At 40.1% G+C, this 16,477-nt stretch overlaps 1 protein-coding gene across 9 annotated transcripts in view; it reads left to right on the forward strand.

Annotated features, from left to right (window-relative positions):
- Nucleotides 1–16,477, forward strand: part of pard3ab (par-3 family cell polarity regulator alpha, b) — a 243,793-nt gene that overhangs the window by 22,494 nt on the left and 204,822 nt on the right. For all 9 annotated transcript variants that reach the window (XR_014889531.1, XM_085254762.1, XM_085254765.1 and 6 more), the window contains exon 2: nt 13,513–13,614. Coding sequence is in view for 8 of the 9 variants with exons in the window: in XM_085254762.1 (XP_085110888.1) it covers nt 13,513–13,614 (102 nt within the window). In the remaining variant the exon portion in view is untranslated. The remainder of the gene's footprint in view (nt 1–13,512; nt 13,615–16,477) is intronic.

A 16,477-nucleotide genomic window follows, 5' to 3' on the forward strand; every position in this document is an offset into this window, starting at 1 on the left:
AAGCTACGGAGCTGCACCGCGTGATGGATTGTCGGAGGATTACGGCTGAGCCTTGCGGAGTGATACGTACTGTGCTTCAACGTAATATTACCCTACTGTGTATAAGGACCATAAATGGCACCTGTTAAGAGACGTGGTTGCGAAGCGGATTTCAAACTCCAGGCTGTCAGTCACGCAGTACAAGTTGGGAACAGAGCAGCTGTGAAATCTGTCTTTGTTATTATGCTCAGCGTCTTTTAGTTTACATTTTGACTGCACAATTGTGAGCTTTTTGTTATGCACAAAAACAACATTGTTTTCTTTTATTTATGGAGCATTATTATTTAATAAATGCTCATAATTTATTTTTGAGTAAATCTGCTCTATGTTAATAAAAGTGCCTGTGTGACATCTGGGACACAGCTTTGACTAAGAACTCTCTTTTTGTTCTTACTTTATGACTTTAAAAAAATATATCGAGATATATATCTTATATCGCCATCCAGCTAAAAAATATCGAGATATGAATTTTGGGTCATATCGCCCAGCCCTAGAAGGAAGTGGCTTTGGTTGAACTGGTTCTTTAAAGTTGCCACAATTTTGTCTGTGAGGCTTCTACCGCTGACAGACAGGATATCCTCCTGTCACATTCCTTCAGAAACCAGACGGGAGCAAACGCGAGAGTGTCTGCTGATAGCAGTCAGTCATGGAGTCAGAAGTGATGCCTGTGGTGACAGGATTTTGTAATACGAGGCGGTGGTGACCACAGAAGGTTGTTTGTTTTTTTGCCCTTGCCAGAATTTACAGAAACAAATTTGTTGTCTTTAATTTTTAACTCCATCTTAGAAAAGTTTATTGAAACAATTACTGAAGGCGTTTGGACCCAAATATAAAACGGTAAAACAGAAACAGGCTTGTAAGCGAAACGTGGCACAGACCTCTCTGTTGCAATCACTGAGACGGCCTTTCAGCAGCTGATGCTTTGAACCTGATGGCTTTGCTTTGTTCGGCCTCAGTAGATTGTTCATCTGATCTGAGTCAGCTGCCTGCAGAGTCTCCTGCACCTGTCCGCCACATTCACTTCTGCTTCCACCTCAGGACGTAAGACTGTGAAATGGCTCACATGAGGTCAGTGGGTTTTTTGCTTTGTAGCTTGGGCCCAGATCCAGACATGATTTAGAAGTGATCTGTAAAATCAGTTCATGGAGCCAATGGAGAGAAGCCAGGGCTGGGTTGATGTGACATCATCTCCTAAAACGAGTGTGAAGCTGGTTTCAGAGGCATTTTGAACTCAGTGGAGTTAAGAGTGATGTTTAATTTATACGGGAGAGGGTAGAGAAAATAAAAGCATAAGTGAACTTTTCAAGGTTGGGCCTCATGACTACTGGTTTTGTTTTGATCTTATTGGGAAGAAGCAGGAGTGGAACGCTTTTCTGATGTGTGGGTCAAAGCGCAGGGTTCATTGAAATGCAGTACTACTTAAACAACAGAATATAATTAGCAAGCAAAAGTTTTGTCTTTCAAAAATGAAGTGTGTTTGCTACACTTCTGTCACAGCAAAATGAATGTCTGTTCTGGTCATTTATATGACACCGAACCATAACACAGAGATTTGTGCTTCATGAAACGATTATTCACGGCTCGACGTGGCTGTCACAACACGGCGTATAAATGCAAACAGCGTGCAGCTTGTGAAGCTCCGTTATCAATGTAATTTTTCACGCAGTTCAATCTGTACAGCTTCTTGTTACCCTGCTAGAGTATCCATAACCAGCGATACCGGTGGCAATTTGATACACGCAGTCTCTGAAGCAAGGAAAGCAGGTTGCTGTGCAGCCGTGTGTCTCCTTTCATGTCCCTTTCATGGGATAGGTTGCATTTACACACATGCAAGAGAAGACCTGCACATGCAACATAACGCGAAATGTCAGATGCACAAATGCACACACCAGTATGTGCGATCCTAGACGAGGCTAAAGCTGCAGGTTGTTTGCAGTGGAAGAACGGTGGAGGGTGTGTAGTGGAAGCTACAGATGAAATGTGGAAGCACCACCATGGTCTCAAGAAGAGACTCAAAGTGGAGTCATGCCGAGGCAGTCAGGTATGTTCCAGCGTTTTCTTTAGATGGATGATCTTTTATTCTGTTTGTATTTCAGCGCTACAGAAAAAGAGAGAGGGGTTCGACTCAGTGCATCCATGTATTTAGTACTGTGTAGTGAATGCTGCAGTGTTATCATTTCACACTGCTTACTAGGAATGACCTTTGTTGGATAGGATTGGGATTATGTTTGGGATACTGGGATGGGCTCCAGTTGTATTCAATTTCTGATCTTTTGCCAACTATCAGCATCCAAGCTCTTCAATCTATGCTACATTGGTAAATCTTATTGTTTTGAGGGACAGACGAAGCTAAGATGACAAAGTTGCCAACTGCTCCATTTTACTGCAGGGAGTGTCATGAGCAGAGCTGGTTTAGATGAAAACAGTAATCAGGTTTTTAATTTTAGGGTACCAAATCTTTGACGTGTCTTGCTCTTTGGAAAGGTCCTCGAACAGTCTGTCAAGACTGACACTGCACTTCTACAGTTGTTAGATGTAATAGGCTATCCAAAATGCAACAGGAACCCTAAATATTACTGTTTTTAATCATTTATGGTGGTAGGTATCACCCCTACGCTGGGTATTACTTTCTGAGGACCTTTCAGGGGACACATCCCTTTCTTCCTGTCACTGTAATTTCACCTTTGTAGCTGGACGATAAAGACTGAAAACGACTCCTCCAAGGAATCAATTGAAATCCTAAAATGCACCGAATAACGTTATTGAACTCGTCTCGTGTCATTGTGCGTTCTGTGCCGAGGCCTGCCGAAGCAGGTCTGTTGTGGATGACAGCGCTGAGAAAGAATCAAGTGTCGCAACTGAACTTTTCATCACCGGTTTCTCAAACACCTGAGCTTTTTGTCCCCGACTCACCTTCTGATTATATCTCCTCCTTCCTGTCACACTAGTTGCTGCTCTTGTGGTTTTCTTTTCATTCTCTTCTGCGCATCTCGTGCTTTTCTCTGAAAAGGATAATAAAAATGAAGCATTGCCTCGCTCTAGCAGTGATGTTGAAAGGAAGAAAGACACTTGATAAAGGGCATATTAATCTTTCTTCTTTTCTTCTCTTCCCATCCCTTGTCGTGCTATGACAAGTTTGCAAGTCAGGTGGGGAAATGATAAAACACAAATTAACATGTCTGGCAACAACATTGAAATCGATTGACGGCTAAGTGAGTCTGCCAGCGAGTCCTAGCAAATTATCTCTTGAACAGCTTTGTATGCCTTTTCAAAATCTTCCATTGTGTCAATTTGTGGTCTCCTATAGGGTATTTAACATCTCAGGCTCACATAGACAGTTGCCAGGTTTCTGCTTTGCTTTTTTGAAAAAGCATTTTAAGAGTCTAGATTTTGTATTGTTTTTTTTTTGTTTTTTTTTCCTCGCCACTCGGGCTGGATTTCAGTTCCCCTCGTTGTTGTAGGATGAAGAGATGCCGGGCTAAGGGCTGACGTGCTGGCAGGCTAACAGTTGGTGTAACCTTAGACACCACGCCGACGTGCGTCTTCACTTTACCTCTCGACCCTTGAAAGAAACCAAACTTAAAACTAATTTAGTATGTGTAGCTTTCTCTGGTTGACCACAAAAAGGCTTTGCATTGGAAAAAAGGAAACTCTTTAAAGTATTTTTAGAATTCAAGTAAGAACTTTAAGGCCCAGATTTCCCCCATAACTGTTGGAGATGATCGCATCAGTATTTTGTTCTGATTTTTCTTTTGTGATTTGCTTAGTGGAAGAAGTATTTATCCAGAAAGCATTTGACCTACTGCTTCAATTGATGTTGAGTTTTTAGAAAATGTAATTCAAATTACATGTAGTAAACAGTATTACAGTTGTGATACTGTAAACCATCTACGTGCTGTTCCAAAAGGAGTTAAATGTAACACTAACCCTCCGGTTTTAAATGCAGCCAAACAGAACTGTACCAAAGAGTTAGTGTTGTTGAGTAGTGAAATATTTGACCCTCTCTGAAAGAGTAAGAGGCAATGTTAATATAAGCAGCTATTGGTAGTGAGAAAATGAACCTATATTAAGGCCATTTTTGTAAAACGTTGGCAAATTTGTTGACATGACAGGAAAAAAAGAACCTGATGAAATTGAGATTTATTAGCTTGTTTTCCTGAAACCTTCTGTGCTGCTGACTTGTGTGTATTCAAACTTTAAAATAGACTTTAGTTTAGGAAAATGACTTTATTTGAGGGCTGTTGGGATTAAAGTAAACATAGCCGAAATATTTCAGCCTGGGAAATTTTTCTTTTTTTTAAGAACTCAACCATGGCCATCAGTGTAAATACCAACGACAGATTACTGTTTTTCCCCAGTGAGGCATTTCTTGAAATTTCAGGGATCTCATCTGAATCACCTCGACGCTGCTGATGAGAAATTCTTTTGTGTCTCGTGGCGATGATGCAACTTTATAGCAACACTTGAAGGTGCACACAAAGTAAACAGCGGTGAATTTTAAAAAAGAAAAAAAAGTTTCTCACCACCCAAAGACATAGTTTGGGGTTTATGGAGGCAGCACAGGCTCACTGCCATTACTGTGCTTACGTGAGTATTTACCCTCCACCCCCACCCTACCCCCAAGGCCTACGCTGAGCCAGGAAAAACTGAAAGTGTGTCAAGTTTATTAGCAGCCACAAGTTGCTTATTGGATTTCAGTGCAGCTGTGCCAGCTTCACTTGCATCAAGTGTCATGCAGCTTCACTCTAAGGCAGACCTGACTAATTAATCAGATCAATAAATTCTATTGGAAGACAAATCCTCGCCTCAACATCGTACAAGAAAGCGACACTGCAACCGTAGATGGTTGTTCTACATCCATATCATTAAGGAGCGTATGTGGTTTTCCTGACTTAGTTTGGTTCTCGAGAGCAGCTCAAAGTGACTGTTTTAAAAGTTCAGACAATATAACCGAACTAAACAGCTGTTGTCGTTTTATAATTGTTGGTACTTTGAGATTATCAAATTCTTTTGCATGTTATCTCCTTTCACTCGAGTTTAACGTGAAAACCTTTGCTCCCAGCATTCCCTGTGGTTCCATTGATTTTTCATTTATTTTTTGGCCTTATCTTGTTAACGTGCAACCAGTGTGAAGGTCATTATAGTGATGAGCTCGAAGACAATGCATTCAATTGATCATAATGAAGGCCTGAAGTCTGCTTTGCCTACACTGCTGTGGTCAACTGAACTCAAGTATGTGTGTGTATATTTTTGTGTGACACACAAAATGGCTTAGTTTGCAGCGTTTCCCCCCCATTTTGCACCTTATATACTACAAGTAACTTGTGATTTGTCAAATACACGACAAAAACCACGTTTTCATTTCATGGATTTGACTGCACACTCTTCCACTGCTTGATTTCTGTTATTTTTGAAACAGATTAAAATAAAAAAATAATTTTTACTCCAAAGATTTGAGTGGGATTTGCAGGCACTTGCAGTGAACTTCACATTTCTCTGATTTTGTGGCTCCCATGAGCCACAATTTCCATTTACTCTTCTTTCCTCTCGGGCTTCTTTGGATTTTGCTGCATGTGAGGAATTAAAAGATGCAGTCTGCTTAATGATTGTTCATGATTCATTAAATTAATTAGGCTACAGGCGTAAATCTCCTGCGTCTTTCTCTTTGGATTGCATGTGAAATCCTCTTTTGCATTTTTGCACAGGTATCTTTTCCCCCCCTCTGTTAATCAGATAAGTAATTTATAAGACCGAGAGCTCTCTCCTTGCACGACTCGGAGCAGCGGTTCACACATGCTGTAATAAAGATACCTTTGTTTGGTTTCTTTTAAAGCTTAATGCGCTGGATAAAGTCTGCTGATTAATCCTACCTGCCTAGTTTTAATGTTTGCTCCCAGACGGTGTAATTTTTGACTATTTTTGGAGAGTAATACGTTATGCTGTCAAGTGGTTGCCTGTTTTGATCAGATATGAGTGTTTCTTTGAATGGCAACATTGTTCTGTGTATGGCTCAGCAACATTTCTGTCTTTTCTCAGTTTATTATCCCTACGTTTCAGTTCCTGAGACAAAGACTAACATTAGTGGATTTGAATGGAAAGACAAAGAGTGATGGTGTTGGTGCCCCAGGAGTGACTTTGACACAGGGTATAATGGATAAGAAACATAATTCAAGACATTGCTGTAGTTGACCTTTGGTGATCGCTCTATGCTCATGCGTGTCTAATTATAGGAAGTGATGTTCAGGTTTTATTTAAATAAATTTACTGGTAAACTATGGCATTTGTCATCAAGATCATAATGAAGTGATTCTGATTCAGGAAGTGAGCGAGTGCACAGAGAAGAACCTAACCTTTTCATTATCTGCACCTCTTTCCATTCAGAATGAATATTTATATGTGAAGACCACAGTTAGTTAGTCTGTTACTACATGCTGAGCTCTGAGTCTTGACACATAAAGCAGAAGGAATGGTTGGTGCTTGAAGAGGACAGCACCAGTCAGAGTGATGTCATCAAAGCTTTCTGAAAACCTTGAGGACATGTATTTACATATATCATGCAACTCCCTAGGACATGTATCTTGCAAAAAATTTGGGGAAGAAGTGCTGAATTATCAAATGAACAAGCCCAGTTTGTGGAAAACATCTTATTACAACACATAATGGGTTTTATTGGATGGTAAGAACAAAAGAAAGGAGAAAAATGGCTCTTATTATTTTGACATGGGTAGTGGGTTGGTCTTTGGGACCCCCAAACAATGAGAAAGAAAAGCCAATGGCAACACAACTCAGGGGTTAAAAGATTAATATCAAAGCACGAGTGAGGCTTTGAAATGATAAGCATGGTCCAAGTGCACTGGTAAAGTTAATAATGTTAGTGTTGGTGTTCACTTCAGTGGAGCCCAGCAGGGCACTCGTTCAAATCGAACCCAAAGTGTACTCGACGTCAAACTGACAGCTAATAAAATGTATTATTAGATTACACACAGTCCTTACACTCGCACACGCGTATCGGTGTGCGTTTGTGCACACGTCTGTCTGCGGTTTTACACACATCGCGTAGCACTTTAGTGGCTTTTTCCAATTCCTGTTTCTCTTCTCACTGATGTCATTGTAGTTGAATGAAAGGGTCTTTTGTACCTTACGCCAGCCTTACTTTGACCCTACAATCCAGGAAACGTACAGTGTGCTGCCCTACCGTGGCTGTGTACACATCCGAACAACAGATGTGATTGAAAGGGGATTTTTGTCAGTCGTCATGAACGGAGCACTCACATTGTTTGTCTGCAAGATTGAGATGGGTGATAATATCTACAAGGTGACCTTTTCTCCTTTTTAAAAAAAGGGAGAAAGTCACCACTCAGATTGTTGTAAGCATGTTTTGTTTTTAAGGTTTTAAAATCACAGCTCTTATAAAGATGTTCTGTACAGTCTTGAGGAAACTTTTATTTATCCAGGGAGGGTTTGCCTGAAAAAATAAGCGTGTGCTTCCAGCAGTAACCCGCTTTGTATTTTTTACTGTCAGCCTGAGCTGCTTATTACTACAATAGTCCTTCCTTGAGCAGTAAAAAGAAAACAGATTAGTACTTAGCTCCTTTTCACATATCACAGCAAGGTTACCTCATGATACTTAACCTATATTGGCTATTATTCTATTATTTTATATGTTACCCTTCTGCCTTTTGAATAATAGAGAAAAATAATGGAAAAGTTTGTTGCTTGTATAGAAATATTATGCAATTTGTGTTACTGGGAGAGCAAGTTCAGGCAATATACTCATTATACAGTCAGTGTACTCTCCTGCTTATTCTTTCTCAATACTGTTTTTCTCAAGTTTTTCCTTTTTTTTTTTTATAAAGTTTTTGCATTATTAAGTTTTATTTTAAAAACCTTTCCTGATATGGTTCTGGAATAGGTTACAGAGTCCGCGCTGAGACATGTTTTCACACCAGTAATCAAGACCACTTCTAGTTATTGGACCAGTGTTAACTGTTTGTTACGGATTGTGGTTCACGAAAGGTTTGAGTCCTGTAATTTTTGGTTTGGAACAATCTGGAAAAATCCGAAAGTGTGGATGAAAAATCTAGCTTTTAATTTCAGACGCTAATTCAATTACAGCGAAAGAGATCTCTGACTTTTGCAAGCTACACGCATGAATCAGAGTCCTTTTGTTATTAAAAAGAAAATACCGTATACAGAAAGTTAAACTGGGTGAACCGATAAAGTAAGTGAGGTTTATTGGCTGTTGTGAAATGCCAAGGTCAGGGAAACTACAGTGAGTTGAGCGTGCACACATTCATGCACCACTTAAGTGACAAAAACCCCACTGTGTGCTCTTAATCCACTGTTCATTAGTGGAGCCTGCTGTGAGGATAAAGCATGTGTTTGCCCTCACCATAAGATGAGTGTCACATTGTCTTGATTTTTGGGAGCTTCCACCATCTCATTTCCTTTAAGTGACTTCCTCCCCAGGTCTCCATCTGGCCTGTGTTTAGAATCTACATGCTCTTAAATATTCTTTCAGATCTTCTGTGCTTCACAGCTCTTTCCTCTGCCCCATCTTCCTAAATTAAAAGGGAGGAGGAGAGAAGACTGCAGCAAAATGCATTTTTTAGTGACGGGGAAGCTCTCTGGAGAGTACAAAACGGTGTCACACTCAACTTGCAAATTAAAGTTGACACAACAAATGCTTTTGGATCTGCACTGATCCAGCACCGTAGGCTTTGTGAGTTGGATAGATGTGTAGAGGATTCCCAGTAAGGGAACACTGCAGGCGAGTGTTCCCTTACTGAAAAGGGAGTTTAAAAACAAAAAAGAGACCTCATTTACAGTAAGACGAAGAGCAGACTGGTGGTAAATACAGGAGTAGGTGGGAACATGACCTACAGTTTGTCATGTCTCTTTTGTGGCACAGTAATGCATAACCACTGCAAGAGATCATAACAAAACCCAAACCTTTGGCAAGAACACAGAGTGTCTACAAGCTCTGACACACTGTAGCAGAAGGCTGGATCTGGCAGAACAATGCTGCGTTTCTTTAAGGCACATAGGAGTGTCTTTGGCTCAAAATTCACCCCCAAAAAACCTCTTTATGATCTGCGCAACAAAGGGATGATTGATAGAGAGTGAACATTTGAGAACTGGTTTCATTCAGCCCCGAGGTCAACACAGTTCAGTTTCACAAGTTTACATGTACCTAGAACATTTTTAATCTGTGCCACTGAAGACAAGTTGGTATCTGCGGTCAGGTGACACACTGAGTTTTTCCTAACTATAGTAAACAGTGTCAATGTCACAAAATGCCTGAATACCAGGTAATCTGTGCTAAAGCCTCTAACCTAACAGCATAGATTGTTTTCTGTGTGAGAACTGTGAACACATAACCCTCTTTAGCCAAAATTTAAACAACAAAAACTATGGCTTTAATTTTGTCCATAGTTTTATTAATTTCTTCAAAATTAAAACCATTACCATCAAATAAAGCTCTAAAAGCTCTTTTCTGGTTAAATCTGGACTGAGTTTGTTAAAATCTGAGTGTCATTGGCTCATTTTGGGGTTTTTTAATTCTTCTGGCCATGGAATAAATAAAATGTTTATAGTTTAACCCGGCTACAAAAAAAATTACTTCTGTACTTCCTACAGAAATAAAATAATTGGCATGAAGACTATGATGCACTTGTTTATTGGATAATTGCTCACACCATCGAGGTTGGCGCTCTAGATTTTCATTCCGAGGTGTCTATGTCATCCCAGTTGGTCCCCTGTAAATCTGACTCACTTGAGTCTGATGAAGTGGAGGAGAATGAGGCGAGCATGTTTTGAAACACCTCGGTAAAATCTTCTAAAACTTGGAGCAACCTCACAGTAGAGTTCTCCGAGTCATCTGTGTCTGGGCTCGCTGCAGCTTCAGGTGGTACAACAGAAGGTGATGAGGAGGAACTGCTGGGCAACAGCTCTTCAGTGCTTTCCATATAGTTTTGAATCAGAGCGATTGGAGAGTCTCTGCTGTCATTTTCAAAGCTTTGTCCACCCTCACTCACCAAGTAGTGCTAAAAATAAAGAAATCGTTTCTGCCACCAACATCATTTATCATTTATTGTGGCATAAAATACAAAGCTATTCAATGTTTCAGCTATAACACTATTTAATCACCTAAAATAACCTTACCTCCATGTCTATAATTGCGTTGTTTAAGTAGATGTTTTCAAAGTTCACCAGATTGTCATGCAGGCAAACAAGATCCCGGTAATTCGCCTCGCTGCCTTCGTCGTCAGATTCACCGTAACTCCAGAGTTTTTTGGCCTCGTCGTCACTCTCGTCCGATTCGAAGTATACGCTGAGGTCTTCCAGAGACATTGTGGTGCAAAGTCTCGTACAGCACACTGCTGTGATCAGAATGAGTGTTGCTACGATAAATCCACGTATTGTTTTGTATGCTGGACAACAGTTTGGTGCTTTGATTTGAAAAGTACTGTAGAGTTCTGGACTGATGCTGTTACTTCAGCTCAGGAATACAGTTTCCTCATTTAAACAAACAAACAAAAGTTTGTCCTGATAGTTTCATTAATGTCCTCAAAATTAAAATAGCTACCATCAAGTAAAAACACAGCCCTTATTTGCGTGTATTATTCACCTTATTGCTATTCTTGTTTAACACGCTGTGCGTGAGAAGTTGTGCACTGAAAGTATTAAAACATAGTTTTTTCTTTTTCTTGTCCTTACATGCAAATGTCACTTTCTTCTCGAAATACATCGAGTTAGTCTGCGTCCACAACTTTGCATACAGTGTCTTTGTCACATGTCAGTACACTCAGGACTGTGTAATACCATTTGAATACTTCTCAACTGTGGACACTGGCACTTCCAGACATTCCTTTTCACGGTGTCAGGGAGATCTTGGTGCTCACGACTCGGCATTGTCTCGCTAAAACGTAGTGATGGGCTTCCCCTGCTGCCAACCTGTTTGCCTTGGCCTCCTTTCAAGTCTGCTGTTGGACTGTTGAGGGCTCTAATAGTTTAGATCGGTCCTCCTTTCTTTAGCAGAGAGCTTCAGCAGAATAATGTCGTGAGAATCTCAATGAGGCCCAGAGGGATCAAACTAGAGTGAGAAAGAAGATGCCACATTAACTTGTTTGTAATGTTTTGTTTTGTTTTTCTCTCTCCGAAAGTCGAGCGAGACAGTTTGAGGGATGATGTGCACAGAAAGTTGTAATACCCATCAGAGAGCTGTTATGTTGAAACATTGTTTACTATGTGACTTAGTCCCTTGTCTTAAGTCTGGCACTGTGACATTTTGCTGTGAGCTATTTTTGCGCGATGAACTTGGCACCACAGAACGACACACAAACGCACACATCAGTTTTAAAGTCTCTTTGTGCCCAAACCTGGTCTGTCCCCACACTGACATACTATAGGGGATTTGAAATAGATTGTGCTGCTATGTGCACTTATTATGTGTGACTATCTTCTTAAAGCCTCAACTAAAGAGCAGGCTGGATTAGTATTACTTTTTAAATCTGCATCCTTATTATCTTAAAGTGCATTAGATACATTGTATATAAATATTCTAATAAGCTGATGGGTTATCGGGGTCATTCTCAAATTGACGTAACAGTTTTTGTAAAGTAGGTAAAATCCTGGCTTTTTAAGCCATTCTTGAACGCTCACTCATTGTTAATCATAAACAATAAATCAAAGTGCTTAGATTTTATGGTTTTTGGGGAGACGCCCCAGTTGATTGAAAACAAAACAGTAAAATGTGTTTTGGCTGAACTGACTTAAAGGCAGTGGTTTGTGGCTTTCTTTCCCACAACAAACACAAAAGTTGGACGTGCTGGCTCTGTTTCAGATGAATACTTTGGACTGAATGCTTTCAGTTATAACAGGCAGCGATAAATTTAAAAAAAAAAAGTTCTTGAGCACACACAGAAACCTACAGTAATTTGTTTGCATTGGCTTGTTTGCAGATGTAGTTCTGGTGACTGCTGGCTACTGCTTTTCTGTGTCAGATAAGTTTTACAGCTTAGCTTTGATTTCCAGAACTTCCATCTTTTATTTATAGTCGCATACAGCAGAGTGTTCCTAATAAACTTCAAGTTTCATTTTGTTACAAACCGTCTTTGTGTTTGAGGTCTCCATTACTTTTTAAACTAGTGTTTCTGAGACAGTGATGCTTTAGGGTGGTTCACTGTTAATGATTACGGTTCAATCACTACTAAAGTCTGGTCTGGCCAAACTTCTTTATCATTTTTTCCTTTATAAAATCGCTGACATTAAATGTTTTGTGTGTTTGTGTCTGAGATCCATCCTTTAGAATCCACAGGGTCTTTGTGTGTGGGGTTGCACAAAGTGACACTGGCTGTAATAAACTATGACATCTGTCACAGCAGCGAGTGAGTGAGTTAAAGGGAAGCTAAAAAAGAGCAACACATGAAAAATACTAATGCAGCTGTTTGAATTGTCGTGTTTTCACTGAGTGCATTTAGACTCAGACTATCAAAACTATCATTGCTGTATAGTTGCATTTTCCCCCCAAAAAATCAGTTTCCTTCTCTGAGGCAGGCCTGTCATGTAGTATTAGTTTGCCAGTTAAACACATCAGACGTGCGTCTGGTGCCCTTTTGCAGTGAGCTGCGTGTGTTGCAGTGGAGTGGAACTGTATAAGTGGGTAATGAGGCTGTAACCCTCAAGGCTGCTGTGTGTGTGGGACGAAGCCAAACAGTCACTTCAAAAGTTAATACTTTGTCAAATGATGCCAGGACACTGGGCACTTCCATGCATGTGCACTCGACTTACATGTTACATGTGCACATGTTTTTGCGTGTCAAGACCCAGGGAGGGGGCTTTACAATCATCTGGGAGTTGGATTTCCTATTTAGAACTGCGTGATGGCGGTAATACTCTACCTTTTATCCCTGCCTTATTGTTATTGTAAAGCTACATTTTTCTATAATTGTACAGTGTCTTTTTCTTTCCCCTCTCTTTTCTTAACCCTTCATGCACCCTTGCCTTTATTCCCACTTATTTCAATCAAGCGTGACCTCTGCGTGTGCTTTTCATGTCAGAAACTTTGACACGTAATTGAGCTTGATTATATAGTAATGGTGGGTGGCATTCCTCGCAGGTCTCGATGACTGTGATAGTCTTGCTTTAAAGAGCCAACAATGATGTGATGAGCGGCATGTCAAAATGTTTGGAGTGTCCGCTGGTGGACTCGTGTAAGCTCCAAAGAGATTTCGAGGGATTTTCAGTCATGTCTACTTTTCTACTGAAACCCTTTATCAGTTCTCATGATGTTTATGCTTTAAGGTTGTATGTACTCATTTCTTTGCATTTAAAATATAAAATGAATAAAATGGGTCTTGAAGGCCATTTGGAATATATGCATCTTCTTACAATTGCTGCCACACTTTTTCATGTGTCGGGTCATTTTAAAACGACTGTTGATTTTCATCTTGTTGCCTCCTTGTTCTGCAGGATGCCAGCTACTGGCTGCAGGTTCACCGGTTGGAGCATGGTGATGGGGGAATCCTCGACCTGGATGATGTGCTTTGCGATGTGGCTGATGACAAAGACAGGGTGAGTAGACATGAAGTCTTTAAAATTTTCTTTTTTTTTCTGTTTTCCAAAGCACAGGAAGTACTCACTGACCAGACAGATAAGAGATTTTGTTGTGCACCAAAGCGCCTCTTATCGGTTTCTGGATTTTCATTAATGCCGTCGTTAACCATTTCTTTAATCAGTTGAACGCTCCCCATATATTTACATGGCCTCGCCTATCTCTTGGTAAATCTAAGTTAAACAGATCGAGCAGTGTGCTTTACTTTAGAGCTCCTGAACCACGACTTTCTGAGGTCAGGAATGTAAATATTCAGTTGTTTTCTTCCCAAAGTCTACAGCTATCAAACTAGGCACTCATCATTTGTGCGTGCACATAAACTCCAACCTCCCTGACTGTGTTGCCATTCTGATTCAGGTCATGGTGGTTGGTGGGGGTGTTATGGTTAAAAATCCCAAAAAAAGAACAATGAAGGACAAAAAAGTTGGTCCAGAAAAAAAGATATTTGTATAGATAACTGAAACATTTTTTTACTGCTGTTATTCATGAGCAGCGTCTCAGCCACTGGTGGTGTGCGACAATTTTGGGAGAGTGTGTCATGATTTATGAGTTTGATCGTCGACTTGCAAATTCTGAACACATTTTAACGGCTACTAAATCCCTGTGATTTTGACTTTCTACAATAATTAATGCAACAAAACCCCTTCTACTTCTTATATAGTTTTTTGGAGACCTGGAATGTAAATCTGCCCGTCTGTGAAGCACTTTGGGTCGACTTCTGTCGTTTAAATGTGCTCTAGGCTATAAAAAAATAGATGCGACACTCAACTCAACATTTTTATAGTGAAAATTTTAAGTACATTTTCATTTTAAAAAATGATAATAATTGCACAATTCAGTGGCCTACATACTAAACTTAAAGGATAGAAAGTATCAATCCTTTTGAGCCAGTATTGATCCAGTACCAATACCAGGATTGGTATCGACGCTATCGATATTTGGATCTCCCACTTCTATTCGCTGCACTCATTTGTTTTCAGCCAATCAATGCCAGGTATTATTTCTAAGCGGTTCATTTGGCCACTAATCTGAAAATATATCGAGAGTCTCTGTGAGGTATTCCACTGGAAACAGACTTCTGCACATAGATAAAAACTACTGATTGTATTTTCAAAGATGAAGAGCTGATTTTTCCAAAGGTGCTAACAGTTTTAGAAGTCGTAACATTTGGTAGAACTTTGGCGACCCAAACACGAAAACTCCAGCTAAAGTTAAAGTAAGAATTGAGATTTCAGGTGCACAGGATCTACTTAACTTCTCCCATCTGCTCTACAGTCAGTGGCTCAAAGGAGTCTTTGTGCTTTCTGTGGCGCACACTCTCTCACGCAACCCTTTCAACCTTTGTTTATAAGCCCTCATCCCTCAGTGTTTATCTGCACGTTTGTGAGTTCATGTGTTTATGTGTGCACCCTTACAACGAGCTGTCATCATGCTCATCTTTTCACATCCCTCGGTCTTTTATGCTCGGCTCTCATTGGTCCCTGCAGGCGTTTCACGCAGAAGAGTGTGCGTACATTTCATACATGACAACCTGTCAGCCTCGCTGACACACATCTGCATCACTCTCACCGCTATGACACAAAATCCTTTGCGGGTGGATGTTTTGCTTTTCTACAAAGTTTGAACGTACACAGGCATCAGCCATAAGAGCAGAAGCACCCGTTTAATGTAGTGTAGCAGATAGGGCTGCCACGATTTGTCGACTAGTCACGATTACGTCGACTATCAAAATCGTCGACGACTGATTTAATAGTCGACGCGTCGTTTGAAGCTTTGTAAGATCGCAAAAGACGCAGGAATAATAGCAGGATTTAAGAGTGTAATAACGGACTGAAACAGAAGATGGCAGCACTGCATGTACAAGGATTCCAGCTGCCGTTAAACCCCGAAGAAGAAGTAGCTGTGTCCCAGAATTCATAGCGCGGCCCAGCTTAGTTTCCAACAATGGCGGTAGCTAGTTAGTTTTAATATTACTCTTATTATTCTTTCTGGGTCACAAAATAAACGTTTAACATATTTTCAGGCGAGAATGTAGCTGTGTAAACCTCAAATATCGGCTCAGTTTATCAGGACACCACATATTTTCAAAAGCGCTCCGACGTTTTCGGAGACGTCTGTTACCCACTAGCTCGATAGCTAGCCGGGGGCTAGGTCACTAGCGCCGTGAGAACACCGGACTCCCGGCAAATTGTTTTCAAACCCACCGCCGTCTTTCGCGACTCAGGTTAAATATATATGAGTCACTTAGATAAATTAAAAATGTTGTTGTTTGGCTTTTTTTTTTTTTTTTTTTTTTTTTTTTTAGTATTTTATTTGTTCCTGGGTAAATCGGTTTGGCTGAGATTAAAGTTATAGTTTTTACACAGCTGAATAAACGTCAAGCAGACAGCTGATTATCAGAAGTGTGAGATGCTGGAGAATATACCCTGGTGTCCTGTTATATTTTAGATAGCAAGGAGTTTATTAAACTTTACCGAAACAATCTGCAAATTTCATTAAAATTGAATAAACTATCATCTTGTCTTTATTTTTAGTTAGCACCTTAAAAGCTTAAAGCTGTAAGCTAATGATAGTTATATAAGCTGTAGTTTTACGTCCAGTGGATGATGATCTGATTAGTCGACTAATCGCAAAAATAATCGGTGACTAGTCGACTATCAAAATAATCGTTTGTGGCAGCCCTAGTAGTAGAACATTAAACAGCAGAACAAGACATTGTAACGAGATGTTATCCTTTCTATATTAGCCCAGTGAGCGCTTGAAGAGATGCTCTTCCTTTTGTGTAATTATTTATGATGATGACAAAGTGATAATGTTACACAG

This window comes from Mchenga conophoros, linkage group LG18 (genome assembly GCF_057382185.1).
Source record: "Mchenga conophoros isolate Kocher_MC1m ecotype Shallow Benthic linkage group LG18, M_conophoros_male_GT1.1, whole genome shotgun sequence".
Taxonomy (NCBI): domain Eukaryota; kingdom Metazoa; phylum Chordata; class Actinopteri; order Cichliformes; family Cichlidae; genus Mchenga; species Mchenga conophoros.